Consider the following 19,778-nt stretch of genomic DNA (forward strand, 5'->3'; position numbering starts at 1 on the left):
GTATTATTAGTAAGTTAGAGTAGCAAGTAGGGAGAAAAAAAACCATGAGGATAACTTTCATTTTTCTCTCAATCATCAGCAAATTAATGCAGCTGCTGATTTTGCCTTGCAGTATTTTCCTGAGCAGACTGAGCCTGGACTGTGCTAAAAAATGGGATTAAAGAACATTTTGCTTGCTTCAAATCCTGTATTTAAATTTCGCCAACTAACACAATAGTGACTGTATTTTATTTCAGGATGGCATATTGGCTGGTATCTCCTTTCAGTGTATCATGTCCTTTTGCACAAAACTGGTTTTATAATTATGGATATATATTACACTTCTATAATATAACTGTGCTGACTGCCTTATCAATTATTCATAAAAAATATGTTGGCCTAGGAAGCATGTCTTTTCCCCTCTGTAAATCTAATGATTGCTAGCTGTAGCTACAGACAGATCTCTCCTGTCCTTTCTCTCTGTCTGCTCATTATCATTTAATAGTAAAGTCTGGAGAATATGCTTTTAGGGTGACAAGGTGTAGAGTCTGGAGGGAATGAAGATCTTCTTAGAATCAACTTAGAGAAATATAAAAACTGACTGGCCAAAGACTGTCATCTGCATTTTGCTGCAAAGACATCTGCTTGTGTGCATAAATCACCAGGCAGCGTCTATTTTTAGAGAAACATTGCTGCTGTATTATTTCCTTACCAAATGGAGATATAGTTTGCATCTAAAGCTGTTTTGGTATGCACTCATTTAAAACAAACAAACAAACAAAAATTAATTAAATTCTCTGAAAAGAGACTGTAAGAGCAAAATCCTAGATTCTTGCTTGTCAGTTGTTCACACAAAGCTCACACGTGATGCAGGAAAAAAATAGTGAGAGGTTTAGCCCATTTGCCAACCTCGCCATTTTTTTGCTTTCTTTCACATCATCATCAGCAATAAGTACTGCGGAGGTCGATTTGTGCCCACAGTCTGGTCTCTCCATCCCAATTTCCTTCCATATACGAGTATAATCTCAGTTGTACACGTGTAACCTTGATGAAGGCTAATGGAGTTGCACAGGTGTATCCAAGGCAAAAATACCTTTATTACTGATGATCATGCTTGAATAGGGAAAAATCCAGCGTGGTGTCTAGTTGAGTTTGCAAAAATGTCAGGTGAGAAAAATAAATATTCACCTGTAAATTGATCAAATGTGTCTTTGCAAGACAATAAACTTAGGAGTACAGAGGGGAATTTTTGAAGACTTGCTTTCTAGAGGATGTTTGCGGTATAGAGCTTAGTCCTTTCAGAAACCCCATGAAGTCAATGAAATCCTTCATTGAAAGAGACGATCAGTACTTTTTAGGATCATGCCCTTAATAATCTAAAATCATTATAGTTCACAGAGTCAGTATGTTTATAAATGCAGCATGTCTAGAATCCTCTCCTGATATTTATTAGTAGCTCCTTTGAGATGGCACTTAAGGCTTAATGTGATTTATATTGCACTCTTTGTATTATTACAGAAATCAAAACAAGAAATGGCATTTTTTCTTGAAGAATAAATGAGATCTCTCTATGTTAAATATAACATAAAAGCCATTTCAGCCAGTGTGTAGTAGGGTTAAACTCTGAAGCCATTCCAACTGGAGGCACCAGTAGATTAGTAGAAACTTCAGTGGGAAGATGATCTATTCACGAAGACGCTCTGTGCATCCATATAAAGATGTACGAAAAAAAAAATTATACATTTTCAGAGTATTTACTTCAGCTGTTCTTTGCCATGGGCTAGTTACTGTTAACCTCATGTTCTGCCATTGATTCCGCTGTGTGTTGTACTTGGTGTCTGACAGCAGAATAGCAATTGGTGTCTCAAAAGAATAAAAATGAAATGTTCAAAACCAAATAAGATCAATTATCCCCTCCTTAAAAAAACAAAACATAGACAAAAAGCAGAATAGAATGAGAGGTACATGCCCAAGAGCAAGACTATTTGACAAGGATGAGTTGTGGTATTAATAGGGAAAAAATGCAATGTTTTCAGTGTGCCTTGTGGGGAACTAAATTTGTTTGACCAGAACAACTCTAGAATTATTGATTATTTATGAAATAAATTTGACAGTGAGAATGCACCTTGAGATCCCTTACTTTCTCGTATTCTGGTCCTAATGCAGAAAAGTTGTTCTCCCACGTGATTTATCTTCGAACAGACAAGTACAGCCCTTTTGAGCCAGCCCTCAGTCTAAGCTCAGCACTGTGCTAAGCACTGCAATGTTGGAAATGGGTTAACCAGTCCCCTTTAAGAGTTGCACAGCACTCAACCCTAAACCAGGACCCAATGTTCTTCCTTCCAGCAGCAGCAGATCATATAAAACACTCTTAGTCTTTTTCAGTGCAAAGTCATCTTAAAAAAACCTAGGTATTAGGAACAGCAGGTTCCTGATGTCTGCTGCACTTCACTGCAGGAAAAGAACAGGGATGCAGAGGACAGATGGGGGCACATGAAGATGGGTGCGTGCTCAAGGCTGCTCCTATAGCAGGACATACTGCAATAACTTCAAGTGTCAAGAACAGTTTTATACAGTTTGAGGAGTGTTAGTTCTCTTCATACAATCATTTTTAAAGTTTAATCTTTTTCTGAATATTTGTGAATGTTTGTGCCTATTTTATAATAGGTATGAGGTTAAGTACTTGTGGCCTTACTGCTTTCTCCTTCAGCCATAGAGCACAAAGAGAAGTTGATGTGTTTCATCTGTGTGTAAGATAATCAGGTGGTTAATCAGCTTCTTCTGACTCTGACCTATACAATATTACTGCAATATGGGACTTTAGGGGAAAGTGGAAGATAAATAGCAGCTGGAATGAGGATCTGGACTCTAAATACCATGCTATGTGTTTTGAGTGCACCATCAACTACAGTTGCTTCCAATTTGTCTGTTTGCCCTCTAATTAACAAACACCTGTGTTTTGGGTATTTAAGAACTCAGCCTTCCCAAAACAAAGGTCTAATTTCTAGTACAGACAATGAAAAAAGGCATCCCAGAGGCTTTAAGAAGGAGCTTTATCTGATAGTTCAGGTACCCATATGTGGGCAGATAGGGGTTCTGTCAGGAGCAATTAGAAGTGGTTGTTTCTTGCTGTTAATCCACCAACATTTAAGTCTGAAGTTGGTACCTAAGGTAGGATTAGTCTGTACTCACCATCTCTCTTCTTGCTGCTCCCTTCAGAAAGGGAGACAGGACTCCAAGAAGCGAGTCAGCTTTCTGTAAAATAGGTACCTAAGATAGGCTATGAAGGAGGAGACCACCCTTCATTACTGTTAATAAAGAAAGAGCCAAGGTAATTTAATTAGACCACAAATTTATGGTGGGTGTTGTGTTGTTTACTTAAGGGGTTCAGCTTGATCTGGTTGTCTGGCCTTCTTCTGCAGTTATGAGGGAAGACAGGAATGTCCAGAAGGCAATTTATCCGACCTTATGATATAGCATAGTATAGATAACCTTCTGGAAGTGCTCATTTTTCATTGCCCAAAGAGAGAAAGTCCAGTCAGCCAACTTTGATTAGACACCTAAATTGCAGTTGACTAAAGCACATGAGCTATTCCTTCCAGAAATAGTGTTTGTCTGGATGCCACATACATATGCTTATATAGAGAGAGGAAAATCAGAGAGTAAGGATCTGTATCTATATGCCCCTCTTTCAAATTTTCTTATTTAAGCCAATGCTGTAGCTACAGCTCCTTGGTTTGGGAGAGGAGAGGAACAAGTTCTGTGTCTTTATATTTGCAATAGAAAAAATGAGTGGAAGATGCATGTGTCCTGTGAGGAAGGAAGGAATGGAAAATCCTATGAGGAGGTGTCGTTTTTTTCCGTCTGTGTTTGGGATAGACAAGTACAGCTGCTGGATAAATGGAATGTCTGATATTTCTGTAACAAAGAGAGATATACCGGAACATTTCAATTTGCTGTTTTCTTCCCCTTAATCCAAGCCAAAATGCTGGAACCTCTACCAGATACGACATTAATAATAGGAAGTACTTGACATGAAAGCCTTTTCTTGGCCAAAAGGCTGGCTTCTATAAGCAGACTTCAGTTTTATTTCTCTGTGGTCAGTTACTAAAGATACGAAGCTCCTGCCTCATAAGCTTTATCTTTTCAAGATATCCTTTTAACGATGCTTTCTAATCTTGCAGTCATACTGGCTGCCTAATTCCAGTAGTGCAGAGCAGTAAGTCACATACACAAAGAGCTTCAGTCATAAAGCAAACATTTTTGATGCAGTGTGATCTGGCAAAGCTGTGTTCATCCTTTTCCTAAGGAGCAGAGCCAGTGAGTTCGTGGCCAAATTGCTTTTCCACAATACCTTGCTTCTTTTTGCAAGTATTTCTTTTTTCTAAAATAGGGCTGTATGTACTCCCAGGACTTGGAGGCAGAGCAGGAAGGCGGGAGGCATAAAGCTTTTAAGGTGAAAGGACCAAATTCCTTTTACTTCACACCTACACTGAAGACAGAGATGTCATTCTGCATTTTACACCATTGTGAGGAAAGGCAGCATTTGGATGCAAGACAGAGAAACCTGCCGCTATCCATCTGAAACAGTCTGACAAAACTGCAAAAGCATTTAGGTGTCTGGAAAACAGACTGTCTGGTTTGTGTTTACGTTGTAAAAAGCCCAAAATGAGAAATAGCAGATGAAAGAAAAATCTACTCTTGGTGACCTCTTCATGTTTTCCTGCTTATTAAGAACCCTGCTTTTAGCTCCAGGAAAGGGTAAGGCAGCATTTCTACATCTGCACGCTTCAGCTCCACCGTAGAGCAGAATGAATGTGGAAACAAATTATAACATATCTTTGGAAATGGAGAAATAGGGAGTTAAAAATATGATGCTTATGTCAGATGCCGGGAGAGGTATAGCGTATGTAGACGGAGCACCAGTGGTTTCTGTTAAATCATTTAAAGGAGTCTACAGGAATGGGAGGTTGCATGGGAGTATAAAATATTCTTCATCCTTTTACTGCCTGGGTGCTGGCTTGAATTATGCTATGGACGACATTTTCTCTTAAACAAGGAACTGATAATTACTGTGCAATCCTGGCAGGGGAAAGAGCCTTCTGCATTTTGTGCCCCCCTTTCCATGAGCCACACTTACACCCGCGTGTCACAGCTGCCTGCTGGGTTTCAAATTTTGCAGCTGTCGGGCCTTGGAAAACATGTTTTCATCAAGCAAAAATGCATGGGCTTCTACATAAATGAACTGCAGCTTAGAGATATTCAACAGTGCTAAGGAATTAAAGCCCAACTGTTTCCAGCCCTGGGTGTGGAGGGTGAGTGGCTTGGGCTGGATGCTGGCCCTGCCAGGTGGGGCAGATCCATGTACCCTGCTCGGAAAAGAATCCCAAGTGAGGAGGACAAGAGGGCTCCTTTTCAAGCCTGGAAGTACCATTGAGAAATGAAGCTTTTGCCTCATAATGGCTGCAGCTCACCAAGGCACTGTACAGAATCACTTAACCTCTCGCTCCTCTCCCACACTGACAGCATCTCTATTTACTGTAGTGTGGGCTCCTCACTCACATAATTTCCAGACACAACTACAAATCCTGTGAATGTTATTCAAGGAGTGACAGACTAATCACCTCTCTTGCTTGGGCTAGACCCATCTGCAGCCATGCAGCTGTCATGCAACCGCTTGTAAGATGCTGGTGTGTGCAAACCACCTGTATTTACTTGCATCTCGCAGCCCTGATAGGCTTGACTGTGTTGAAATTTAGCGGTGAAAGGGGACAGTTATCTAACAAGGTTCAGTTTAAGCTAAATAGATCAAAGACAGGGAGAAAAACTTCCATAGTGCAGGAAGTAGAGCTGTGTTCTTGAAAGCTGTCATTTTGGGTAGCTTCGAAAAGCATACCTTCCCTGAAAACAAGAGTAATCAAATCTCTGACTCCAGCATGCTAGCAGGTCGCACCAGGGATCAGCAGTTCATTTCCTTTTATTTAAATCATCAAGGATTAGCCACTACTGGATTGGGGTAACAAATGTGAACTAATATGACCAGGTTATGAGCATGTCAGATTACAATCCTGTCTTTTTGCTTGTGCAGCACTGGGTTTTGATGTGCTGAGAGTTCGGCAGGGGCACGGGCAGGGTCTGAATCATAGAATCATTAAGGTTGGAAAAGACCTCTGAACTCATTGAGTCCAACTGTCAACCCATCCCCTCATGCCCACTGACCACATCCCTCGGTGCCACATCTCCCACGTTCCTTGAACACCTCCAGGGACAGTGACCCCACCGCCTCCTTGGGCAGCTGTGCCACTGCATCATCACTCTTTCCAAGCAGAAATGTTTCCAAATATCCAACCTGAACCTCCCCTGGTGCAACTTAAAGCCATTATCTCTCATCTTGTCACTGGTTACCCGAGTAAAGAGTACAATCCCTATCTCTTTAGCCAGTACTGGCAGTGGAAGAACAACATTCCCTTTCCACGTATCCCATGGCTGTAGGTGATGTGATGTGATGCAATTACCTTTTATTGACACCACAAGCACAGGCTGCTTCTACATGTACACCACAGGAACAGCCTGTAGCTGAGTGACAAAGAATTGGTGCATGACAAAATGAGTTCTAATTACTGAAATGGTGATTGGGATCTTTGGGCACTACCATAATCGTTGTAGTAGTAATAAATAATAATATTGTGGTTATCATTATTTTATTATTGTTTTCCCTCTAGACATTGCAATGATGAGAAAGCCTTGGATAGACTTACCTAGATAATTACTTGTATAAATTTCACCACATTCCTAAGAAACAGATTTATTAGCTGCATAATGCCAGCTCTCTGCTAAGCTGTTCTTCAATGATGTAATAAATATCATTAAAACAAATCAGATTTGGGTTGGTTAAGGGGGTGAGCTTTAAGCTAGATAAGAACAGATTTTCATTCTGTCATTTTGTTTTAAATCTTCCCATGTAAACTACAAAAAAACCTGTTTGCATCTTTTATTTACCTTTCAGAAACAGTAGCTCGGACCATTTTGCCACTTGTTTGCTGAATTAGGCAGCCAGAAGTACTTACAAGCAGGTTAGGGCCCGTGCTCGTAATGAATTGGCCTGGTTTTTCCCTTCTCCATCTTGTAAGAATCGGTGCATTCTCAGTCCCTAGCAGAAGTCTAGGTCATGGAATGCTGTTCTTCCAAGGACACTTGCTGTTCGCTTGTTCATTCACTTGCTTAAGCCAGCATCTTGAAACTTGTCATCTTCTTTCTTAAATCTCAGCGGGGAGGCAGATTTCTGCCTCAGACTGTGATCCCAACACTGTAGCCTGCCACTGATCCTGCTACTTTAGAATCAGGCTTTAGCCGGCAATTAGGCTGCGTTCCCTCTTTGAATAGCATTAAGGGTATAGATGAGACGTGGCTCTTTTGTTAGTTTTGTTTTATTCTGGCCGCGTTGTTTGTGAACAAAAGCATTTGCTGATAATCCCATTGCTTGACTTGGTTTGTAATGATCATTTGTGGGATGGTGAATTAGCGGAAGGCTGCTGTGTGCCCCAGCTCACAGCCATTCATTTTCCTCATTTCCCTCTGATAGAGCAGGTGCAAGCAGACAGCATTTGACCCTAATAAGTTAAACCAGTCTTGCCAAATTTTGTTTGCCTGGAACGAGGAGCATTATTTGTATCAACATCACAGTAAAAAGTGAGCAAATTGATTTGTCGGTCAGGTAAATTTTCGTGACAAATTGGCAAGCCTGTGTTTAAACAGTGTAATTTATTTAATCTTGTGATTTTACTAGTTCTTTATCATAATCGTACAATAGCACCATTACAGTATATGTTTTCTTCTCTCTTGAGACAGATGGATAGAGGCTGAGGCTCAAAGATAGTATTTCTCTACAAGGTAGTATAACGAAGGCAGAGATTTGCAAGTTAATACATTCTGAGCTGATAAAATAATTCCAAGGGAGAAGCAATGCTGGGGTGTAATTTATTTTTTAAAAATCCTGTTTAATAGAACATTCAGTGCCTTATGACATACATATTGCAATGATGTTGCTCTATAAATGTCCCTTCCTGTCATCATTTACATGATGGATTACCTTGCAGCTGCATAAACTTGAACAACACAGTAAATAACCTCTGTGCACCATGTGCACATGCATCTTGGGGTGTGTGTTGTGGGAATGCATGTGGGTCTGTTTGTACAATGCTGCTTTTATATTTCATGAGCCCATAATTAGGATAAATCAACCTCCTCAGTATGAAATACTACTTTCCATGTAGAGTGGCTTGTCTGTTCTGTTCATAGCTGAAGGTTGGGTAGAATATAACTAAATTTCTTGTTTTATCTCCCAAGATAAATAGACTTGTGAGTTTTGAACCATTTAACAACTCTGACGATGAAAAGTCAAGTAGTGGACAGTTAAGATGCAGCAAACGGCACTCTCTTTGCCTGGAATTTCAATGCTATAAGGGTTGTGTTGCACAGTAAACAAGATGCTCAGCCTAAATTGTATAGCCTTGAACAGGAGTTTTTAATGAGCACATAGCTAACAGACTTAAGCCTCATGAGAAGCTGCCTGTCCCAGTCTGGAGTCCTTTTTCAGTAATCAAAATAATTTGACCGAGATAAAAAGATGAAGCTTTCCTTCATTTAAGTGTTTCATCTTACATAAAAATCTTGGATTTCCTGTTTTTTATAGACCAAAACACTGAAGAGGGAACAAAACAATTTAATTTGACTTTTTTTCCCCCTATCTTGGTAGCAAATATTTTGCTCCAGTGGAATGGAGAAAGAATTAATGAAGGGTAAACATTGATGTTTCCAGTTATGAAAGGAAGCTAACAAGATCAGGGTGTCATGCTATGGGGCAGATTCTGGGAGCACGCAAAGTGACAAGGCCAACAGACATCTGCCAGGCCAGGGCACTGCTTTGCTCCATGGAGGGAGAGACCAGCCCCAAATATGTGCCTCAGAAGCACATATTGGGATGGAGCTGGAGCTCCTGCCCGCATGCTGGCCATCCTGTAGAGCGCTATAAGCTAAACCTTGTCCTTTTTGTGGAGGTTATTGTGATTCCTGGGCTGTATGACATCCTAAGCGATAGAATTTGGGATTGGAACTAGATGATCTTTAAGGTCCCTTCCAATCTAAGCCATTTTGTGATGATAATTATAGTCAGAGATACCATTGTTTCTTCAATTTGAATTACAGAACTAGTCTGATTTGGGAAGGGAACAGGTTGCCTAGCGTGTCTGGATGGGGCTGTGAGCAACTTGGGCCAGAGGGAGGTGTCCCTGCCTATAGCAGGGGGTTGGAACTAGATAATCTTGAAGATCCCTTCCAACCCAAACCATTGTATGATTCTATGATTTCCTGCAGTAAGCAGCAGGTAATGGTGGCAGGCTCCCTGCAAGCTGATGGGTTGTGGGTAGGGAGAAAGCAAAAGGCATTCACCAAGTCCCATGTGCCACCTGCTCTTAGTTTTAGCAATGGTAATTCTGAGAGAGACTTTATTTTACAAGATAATCACTTATGTCAGCACCATCTACATCATACCTTTGAGCCCACAGCACAGTGAGTCATATGGCTTCCGATGTAAATAGGTGTCACAAACTGTGTTAGGCCTCCTGTTCCCAGTGAGGCAGTCTGGGAGGAAGTTGAACCAACTGTTCCTAGTCAGTAACGTACATTTACATAAAACGTTTCACATTTTTCATGTTTATCCTGTGCAGATGGCTCCATTTTGAACATCCAGAATTTGTTTTGACGTTGTGACTGTAGCTTGTAAACAGAGAGTTGGCTGGCATCTGCACCAGGAAAAGGTAGCTCTTTGCTTTTCATCTAAAATGGAGTGAGGCTGTAGCCAAATGGTTAGTCAGTCATGTTGGGATCTGGCTGAAGACAGCATGTCCAACCCATGAGGGAAGCTCAAATCAGAGGTGATAGCATTGACCATAAGTTGACAAATGCATCCATTTGTCGCAATGTTTCACTTACACAGCTGCTTTAGCCAGGCTCTAAATTCAGCTTTGCAACTCAAAGCATCTCACTATTAAATGTTTTGAACCAAATCACACAGAAGCTACTGAAGTGAATGTGTTGATACAAATAATGCAGTGAGAAGGCATACATACACATGTATTTATAACTCAAGGTGCAGAAAAACTCACTTGCATCCCTATTTAGCTTGAGAACACCAGCACTGATTCTTGTCTTTCTGTATTACATGTATGGAGATAATTTTGAAGGGCAAACAAATATCAAAAATGTAAGCTTCTCTACTCATACTTTTGGTCAGATACACTTGCAGGTGAGGTTTTAGGGTTGTTTTTGTTGTTGTTGCTATCGGTATTTAGACACTATAGTATACACTAGTTAACAGAAAGGGGCATCCGTTTTATTCTGTTATTTGAAAGAATTTGAGCCACCTTCTGCTTTAAAAAGCAGCCTGTGTCTCTTTCGTCTTTAGTTTAAGTAATTAAATTGAAGGATAGATACCCAGAGCGTGTTCAAAGCCTTGGCTTTATTTTGTCAGGCCCAATTATTCCAGACAATACAAAATATTTTTCTGTAACCCCCCATTTATCCACTGAAAGTATATATGTGCTTCCTGCTTATCTGTTGGTTCAGTTCTGCTTGCACATTCCTCAGGTCTGTCACCTTGCTGGGGAAATACATGATTTGTAAATCTGAAAGAATTCCCCAACAGCTACCATAAAATTAAGCTGTTAAGGAGCTCTTGTGGCTTGTTTAAATGTAGACCTAAACAAACCTCTTTGCTGTTTAGCCCAAGATTAATCTTTTAAAAGTCCTGTTCTAAATCACTTCCTAATTTTAATGAGTTTTTATATCAGCCTTTGCCAGATTTTTACTGTCGCCGTTCTCAAAGATTACAGCAGTGATAAAGATAGGACTAAAATTGTTTATTATATATTATTCTTCAGAAGCACAACTTTTTCCCCCAGAGGCTGTTGGGAGAGTTATTGATTTTCTGCCACAGCATGAAATCTGTGACCTTTATAATATGAGCAATGATTACAAGGCCAATAAAATGACATCATTCTATTTAAACTTCAGAGTTCGCAGGGCAAATAGCAGCTTGTGCCACGTTCTGTGATGTCCATGGACGATAAGTGTACATTGCCTGACTTCAAGTGAGATGGAAGCACTGAGCAGATGGGCTATTCACCCCTAAAATGCCTACCGTTTTTGCTTGGGGGGCAGGAACCAAGTAAAGCTATAGCTTTTCACAACTCTTAGGGCAGGAAGTCAATGATGTTCTCAGGGCTGGCATTTCTAAGAGGGACATTTCTAATTGTTTGCTGCTACTGATACTACTGACAAAACTCCTGATGTGAGACAAGATCAGATATTTGGATCACTGCTTTCGTATATATTTTCCCCAATCAACTGTGTTTGGTATTACAAGGCTAAATTCTGTTCTTGTAATGCAGCTTTAGTAATTCACTGCAGTTCCTCCACGGTAACTAAGGATAAATCTCAGATATATAAAGTGTAACCGTTGAAAGCATATTGATAGGGATGCGTTGATGGTTGGACTAGATGATCTTAATGGTCTTTCCAAACATTAATGATTTTATGATATTCTAATAGAAATGAAAACGAGGAATACAGAAAACTTCACAAGCTCTAGGCAGGCTTGGAAGGGGATTCCACGACCTGCTTCACTGAAATTGTTTAAGAAGATAAATTTCTGGAACCTATTTCCACATCAGTCACATCAGCCTGTTTCCACACACTATTTTCTTCTGTTCCTTCAAAAACTCATTTTGGATCCATCAAAACTTGCTTCAATCCACTCCCACCCCATTTTCCATCCTGTGCCGCTGTGCCCAACCAGCTCCCAGCAGATTCCCATTTGGTCCAGCAGGGCCATGCCACTGGTGTGCTTTCTGCTCGGACAGCACATGCCAGCCATCATTGAGGAAGGAAAAGGGATAATTTTCTTCCCCGTTTCTGACTCATTGTGCAATATCAATAATCTCTGTAGCTTTGTATTATATTTGCCGTAAGTGGCTCTAGTGATTGATTAAACACCTTAGCTTTTCTTTGGCGTTTAATCAATTGCAGCAGCAGCAGTTTATTGCTTGGTATATTACAAAGTAAAAGAGATTATTACTTAATTATTCTGAAAAATAGCGGCTTGCAGTTGTTGCTCACATCGGTACATAGTCTATGCTAGCATGGGTGTCACATCATCTTTTCCTTTGTGCCTCCTCAGCTCTGCTCTGGGAGAGAACTCACAGCTCCCTGGACAGCTGTCACAGGGTCACACATAGTCCTTCACACAGCCATTGCCAGCACGGTGCAATTAGTGGCATTAAATAAATAATTGCTTACAGAGGGGCTTCCCGCAGTGCCAAGAGCCCAATTCCGTCGCTTGCTGGATCCCTCCAAGTCTCACTTAAATTTTAAGCAATGTCCTTATTAACAAGCCCACCTGAATGTGAACTCACTGTCAGGTACTAAGCACTTCTGGAAGCAATTCAGCAAGAATTACATTGGTACCAGGAGGCATCTTGATAGCCCAGGGTGCAGCAGCGGATGTGTGCACAACTGGAGATAAATCAGATACAGCAAATGTTATTGCTGTCTGAGCGTGCGAAAGAAAAAATAATATTTTGTGACATCCTCTTGAGGATCCAGGAAACGGTGACTCTTCTGTTTTCACACCTGAGGTTTTCTGCCATGAGTGCAAAATTGAATTCATATGCAACAGTTCAGAAAGAATACTGTGGTGTGATAAAGCATAAGGACTTAGGGTAGCACTCACATCTCTGCCTGTAAGGATGCCACAGGTAACATGGTCAGTTCTTAGGGCATTCTTAACCATCTCTGTGTGGAGTAGGATCTAACCAACTCGTGATTTAGAATTAAAAAAATGACATTTACTTCTTTGCTTTGCCCCTAACTTACTTTGTGATCATAGGCAAGTAATTTTCTTTTCTTTGTCTCTTCTTTTGTGTATGGGAGTAACTGCTGTTCATTACCTTAGAGATGCATACAGAATTAAGTACTGCTAGCTGCTGTGCCATTGTGATAATGGACACCATATACATTCTGTCAGTAGAAAAAAAAGAAATCTTTAAAGCTCTGATCCTGTAAAGAATCGCATGAACCACAGCAGTGTGCTTGACTCGAACAGTACTAGTCAATGGAAGATCAGTCACAATGCATCTACTGAACGTTTTAAGCATTTCCCAAAACTATATATTGGATGGAGTGGGAGATGGGGGTGGCAAATTCATAATTTTTGTATAAGGGAATAAAATTGAAGCTAGTATGCTACTTACTTTTGGTCTATATAGTAGTTGAGGTCTGACCGTCACCTTTCTAGGCAGATTTGTGAATCCAGGAGGTTGGTAGTGCACTTGCTCATGCTTCAAGCTGGCATTGCCTGTGAATAGTGATGCTTTGGCCAGTCCGTGTAAGTCGTGCAGAATTGTATGCTGGTTTTGTGTTGTTTGTGCAATGGCTTTTGCAAGTACTCTAGCAGAATTGGAGCGAGCAGACGTTGACTGTCCAGTGACTAGGAGAAGTTCATGTTTCTTTGAGAAGGTGCTGGATGGTCCTAACCTTTAAAAGAATTTATTTTCTTACTCCAACAGATTTCCCCTCCCCTCCTTGATGTGACAAAATTTATTATCACTTTTGTCTTTCAGGTGTAACCTGTCTTTAGTGTTGCAGACACATCAGCCAACCATGCATTAAGAACTGGGCCCTTACTTTAATTCAGTATAATTTTCTTTTTGTCCAATAATTTCACAAGCACTAATCCACACTTCAAATGCAGGAGATACTTTGATTTCCCAAATTGTTCAGCACTTCATGCAGGAAAAACCATAGGCCACAGTCATGAAACTCCTAGAGGATGGCTGCTGGCTTCCTGTGGCAGAGCTGGTTGTTGTTTTCCCCCTTCCCCTACTTTGCTCTAACCATTTTGTCTGTCTATCTTGTCTTGTATTCAGTTTTCAAAGCAATTGCCATGAAGGGCTTCCTTTTTTTAGTGCCTAAAGGGAACAATAGATTTTTAGAATAAACATGTAGATTTATATGACTATCTGTTAATGCCTATCGTATCCATCATATATGCACTTCAATATGATGTACAGAGAAGTTCAAGCTAAGTAGAAATTAATATTTATTATTGTTATTTCTGATGAAAAGGTCTTTAAATGTATCTTTAAATGGACATGACATTTAAAATTATTTCAGTACTGGATTCCTGAAAAACTAGATGACCTTTTCTCTTGAAATTGGAGAGGCTTTTTTCCTTAACAGTTATATTATGCACAGAAGATGAGATGTTAACCGAGATGTTAAAATGTATTGTTTCCCTTTGAAAGCTAATCCTGTTCCTCATTTTCATTAATGTTGGCTCATTCGTTTTTCTTTCTTTTCTTTTCTTTCCTTTCCTTTCCTTTTCTTTTGCAACTGTTTTTGCATGAAAATGCAGAGTAGCAATAAACAGATTTTTTGTAAGACTTGCTTTAAGACTCTTCTCTTTCAGATCCAGTTAAAGTTTTAAGTTCAGTTATTTTAAAATTCATATTCCTTGGTTCCATAAACAAAACAAAACAAAACAAAAAAAAGAAATATAATGAGGTGCAAAGCAATTTTCTAGCCCTCACTAATCTAAATGCCAACAAAATGGGGATGGCGTAATGTTCGTAATTTCATTGTCTGCTGTTACCAGGTCACCAAGAGACAGTAGCAGAAGTGGGGAGAAGCTGGAATTGGCCATGTCCAACCTCACTGCGGATGTCCTGGAATTACTCCTGGAGTTTGTTTATACAGGTTCTTTGATCATAGATTCAGCCAATGCAAAAACTCTCCTGGAAGCTGCCAGCAAGTTCCAGTTTCACACTTTCTGTAAAGTCTGCGTTTCGTTTCTAGGTAAGAATCATTTCATCCAGTGAAGTTTTAAGGTTTACTTCACTTTAAGGTTTGTGAGACTTCCTTTTAATTCTTATAATAATTAGGAGAGAACTAAATGTAATTTTAAAACTAAGAAAACAAACAAACAAAAACAAACAAAAAAAACCCACGATTTACTTAGGTTGAGGATTGAATGCCAACGAAGTGGCTTATAGAAGATAATCCAGAGAAGTCTAGCCTGTTGTGTGAGTGACAATAGCTTTCACAACTTGGAGAGACTCTTCTATTGAATCTTGTTTTATGATTGGTGCCACAGTGACACCTTGTTTCACAGACATTGATCTCTGTATGGAGACATGACTATAATACACAAGTTGTTTATAACTGTGACAGCAAATGTTGGGTGTTGCACCTGTCAAACAATGTTGAAGTTGGAGGGGAAGTCCCAGAAAGGAGTCAGGATCTGCAATTTTCCTGCATCTGTGAGAAAATCTTTCCGATGTTCTTGTAAACAAGGTCTGATTGAACTACTACAGGTTGAATGGTTGCAGGATTTGCTTTTTTGTATAGAGAGAAGGTCTGATGCATGCATATCCTTACAAATAATGGATAGGAATGATTCCTCTGCCCTCCTCTGGTAATTAGTGTGCCCTATGTGCATGGGGAGTGTTTGTCCCAATGAAAGTGTACAGAGTAACCTCATGCCAGTCCCTCTGTCCATTCCCAATGATCCCATGTGAAGCCTATTCTTCTAATCCACAGCACCATGTCATCCTGCTCTTGCATTTCCATGTATCTTCCAGCACAGACCGTTTCAAAACCATCCAGTGTTACTAGGTCAGTTTAGTGAGCTTTACTGGTCCATATTGGAACCAGCCAGCCCCGTTTCTGTCATGGCAGAACAGGAAGCAGAGGTGGAACTCAACTGAAAATCACGTTGGTCCAAATTCCTGTATCACATGCCACTCACTTAATAACAGGGCTATAATTTCACTTAACAAGACAGTAATCATTTATAAATTATTGATTAACACAAACTTATTAACACAAAAAAATGTGATCTTGATCTTACATGACTTACTTCCCACGTCCACGTTCCAATATATATGTTTTTTGACATCTGATTTCTGCACTCCCTGAACCCTTGGCTTGGTATGGGAGAAGTCATTCTATTTGAACTCCAAATTTATCTTCAGCCCACATGACCTATAGGTTCTTCCTAGTCAATTTTCGCTAAAAATACACACTTCAAATTGCAGCATGTGAAAGATGAAAGTTAAGAAAATGTCACTCATTTTTTAAAACCAGTCCTCAGATGAGTCCTGTTGTCTACAGTGTTAATTCTCACTGCTAATCTGGCTTGCTGACAAGATTAGTAGTGTGACCAGGCTGGCGTCACTGCAGGCGTTCAGTAAAGAATCTGTGCCATTGTATTCCCTTCCTCTTTCCATTTTTTTTTATGTCACATTTATACGTCTGTTGCCAAATGTGTGGATAATGGCAAAATGAAAACTATGCTTTGCAATTCCGCTGTGTTGGTTGTGCATTTTGAGTGAGGGCTCTGGCTGTAGCATTGCTTTCCCCCAGCTCCTCTTCACCACTTTTCATTGTTAGATCTTATGGCCTTTCTAGGAAGAAGAGATGTGTTTAAGTTGCACGGTCTCTAAAGCTTCAAAACAAAACCAAAATACATTTATTTCACTAAATCAATGTGAGATTTCTCCTTTCCGATATTTAATATTTGAATTCAGTGAACCATGTTATGGTGTGAAATAGTAGAGTTGGTTATAAGTTCAGTGATATATGGGGAGTCGCTGGAATTTTGTATTCTCATTTGGAGAATTCATGGAGTGTAATTGCTTATTTTTATTTATAGCTGTGACTGAATTGCTCTGCAGAGATAGTATAGCATTTGCCATGTAAAAAAAAATTAAGGAAAAGCATTTTGCTTTCTCTATGGCTTTTCATCCCAGCCACTTCTACTTCCTCCCAGCAAGCAGAAATATTGTAAAAATAGGGTGTTTTTTTCCTAGGGTTTCTGGCAGATTCATTATTATAAAATGATCCTCTCCCATATATAACCATGTCTAAACTGTGAGAGAAGTTGAAGGGTAAGTGGAAATAAAATAAAAGAAAAAATTAATTGGCCTTTTGTGCACAGCATAACAACATCCCAGGTGAAATTTGTATCATCTTTTTTAAATGGTGAGGCTCCAGGAGGATCCTTCTTGGATGATGTCAAGGCAGCTCGAGCATCTCCAGCAGTGTTGCTCTGGGCAGAGGTACCTTGAATCTATTCTCACTTTCTGGTGGAAACCTATTGCAAATGTGCTCAGAAGACTGTTCCATTTCAACAAGAGATTTGTTAACCAACTTCACTAGGCTAATTATAGCCATGTTCTCTCCTGATGCAGAGACTCCCATTGCAGCAGTGAACAGACTGTGAGCTTGCATTTCTACCTGTTGCTGAAATTTTACAAATACACTTCCTTCCAGTCTAAAGAAATTGGTGGATTCATGGAGAAGATTCATGGAGAAAAGAGCAGGAGCTCTGACTTCAGTGCCCTGGAAGAAAAGCACAAAGTTTAGAAAGTGAATGAGTGGGAGCTATGAGAAAAGCCTAATGAAGGCCCAGTGTCCTCCATAAATGTACTTAAGCACCCAATGGTAGAATAGGCTTTTATAGTTCTTACGAATTCAGGAAAATGTTGTAGGTAATTTTTGTTTGTCCGTGGTGGAAAATTTTCAGCCAAATGGAGAACCACATTGGCCAGTGCTGGAGAAACTAAAGCTAAACTAAAAATAAACTAAAACTAAAATAAACTAAAACTAAAGATAAAAGGAACATTCTCACTGTAGAACTGAAGTCTTTGGGACAGTGAATGCATCCATAAATCTTCCCTGTCTTGCTTGTGTTCATGACATAAGCAATGAGAAAGAAATAAGATCCCTATCAGAATGACCATCGTGTATGCTGAGAAGTGCAGGTTTTATGCTAACTTTGAAGATATCTAAGTCATCATCTAGAAGCCATCTCTAAGTGAAATACTAAATGCACACAGAGCAATCTTGTGCCAACCAATCTTCCATTCTAATGTTACTGCAGTCTCACTCAGTAATTCTTCTGACTCTACTGTAGAGGACTTTATTTCTGCTCTTCCTTTCATTGCCATCCAAGAAGTGCAATCTTAGCAGTCTGCTGGTTGTTTTTCTCATGCTGACTTAGTACATGATTCCAAAACTGCACGTAACACAAATGGAGAATACTGGTTGCTGATCTGCAGTATTACATGGAGACAAATATGATATCCAACACTGACTCCCACCAGTGAGAACCTGCTAGATTACATCAGATATGCTTAAAGCCCATAAAGCCATTTCTGTTACAAACCGTCCTTGGATGCTGTGTCAGTAGTCATGTTCTGAATGAACTCAAGGTGAAATTCCACAAAAATGTGTTGTTCCAAGTCAAGTGTCACTGTGACAAAAACAGCGACCATTGTAACCATGTCAGCTCCAAAGGAAAATGGCTTAGCAGCCTGATGGGCAGAATTGGTCCTTAGCTGTCTTCATCCTGTTTGCTTTTGACTGGTTGTATCCCTGGGATTGCTTGGGATTGGCTGTATTATGTAATGTATTATGTAAAGTTTGTAGGTAAGCAGTCATTTAATCTTCCTTTATAGTCAGTTAAGAGTAACAGGCACTAGTAGGGCATGATTCTGCTCATCCTGAAGTGGAGATCCAAAATATTATCAGATAAATTGCCTCTTGGGGTCTGCCAGCAGTTTCAGGGAAGAAGGTGTGAATCTCTGCAGCAATACGTGGAGCTGCCTGGACATCCAATGTACCAGGGCTGCATCAACATAACAGTACAGGAATTAGAGAAACTTATCCAGATGAGAAGAAATCAGCTGTGAGCTCTGTTTTTTCTGCCCCATACCTCAGGCTCAGCTGGGGAAGATATGGGAATCTGCCCTGACAGAGGCAGAGCTAGGCCTCCCAAGGGAAAGATTCATTCTTGCAGGTCTTTTCCATTGTGTGCTAGTAAATGGATGCACGATGAGTCAAACCTGATTATTTCCTTGATTATAAACCTTACGAGGATGAGGTGGGGCAGTGTCAGATTTGTCTTTGACTTGGAGGTTTGCCAAGCAATGATGAGAGGCTCTGTTAGGTGATTATTTTATCCACAGCCATATGTATACACGAAGCTGCTGCCAACAGACAGAACCAAAGGCCTTTGAAGAGATTTTTGGTTCTTTTAAGTGGAAAAGCAGAAATTTTGGGAGCTTTGTGCTTCAGCTGTCAGTATGCAGCCTGTCTCTGGGCAGGCTTTGAGTGACAAAATCTTCTGACAGAAAGCAGTGCCACTGTTCCGGTGTGCTTGAGGAAATGGGCTCCTTGTAGTCAGCGCAATCAAATGATGCAAAATGAGATAGCCTTCTTTCAAGATAGTTAGATATGCAGAAGAAAATAAATTTTTAAATTTTTTTTTTTTTCGGGTAAAAACCAACAACCCACACACACAGAAGGGAGTGTCTTTGAGCTGAAAAAAAGGGTTGTAATCCCATTTTAATAAAAGCCATGTATAGATAGCATGCAGGTTTTACACCTGGTGAAGGCAGAATCTGAGTGTAAAGACAAATCACTGAGCATTTCCAGTGGAGGGAATGCGATGGGAGTTGTGCTTGAAGAGGTTTGGGGCTATCTGACATTCCTCTCCAGTGCTCTGAAATAACACACTGAGCTATGACACTGCCCAAATGCACTTTTTTTCTAGCAGCACAGAAGTCTGCCACCAGTCCTGATGTGGTCTGTTGGATGGTGAGGCACTGGAACAGGTTGCCCAAGGAGGCTGTGGATGCCCCATTCCTGGAGGCATTCAAGGCCAGGCTGGATGTGGCTCT

The 19,778-nt window shown here is 40.2% G+C and overlaps 1 protein-coding gene across 4 annotated transcripts in view; it reads left to right on the top strand.

The window, feature by feature from the left end:
- The window catches only part of KLHL29 (kelch like family member 29), a 331,742-nt gene that overhangs the window by 261,802 nt on the left and 50,162 nt on the right, over positions 1-19,778 (top strand). For all 4 annotated transcript variants that reach the window (XM_031552616.1, XM_019613317.2, XM_010707983.3 and 1 more), the window contains one exon: positions 14,690-14,889. In XM_031552616.1, coding sequence (XP_031408476.1) covers positions 14,690-14,889 — 200 coding nt within the window. The remainder of the gene's footprint in view (positions 1-14,689; positions 14,890-19,778) is intronic.

Source organism: Meleagris gallopavo, chromosome 2, assembly GCF_000146605.3.
Source record: "Meleagris gallopavo isolate NT-WF06-2002-E0010 breed Aviagen turkey brand Nicholas breeding stock chromosome 2, Turkey_5.1, whole genome shotgun sequence".
Taxonomy (NCBI): domain Eukaryota; kingdom Metazoa; phylum Chordata; class Aves; order Galliformes; family Phasianidae; genus Meleagris; species Meleagris gallopavo.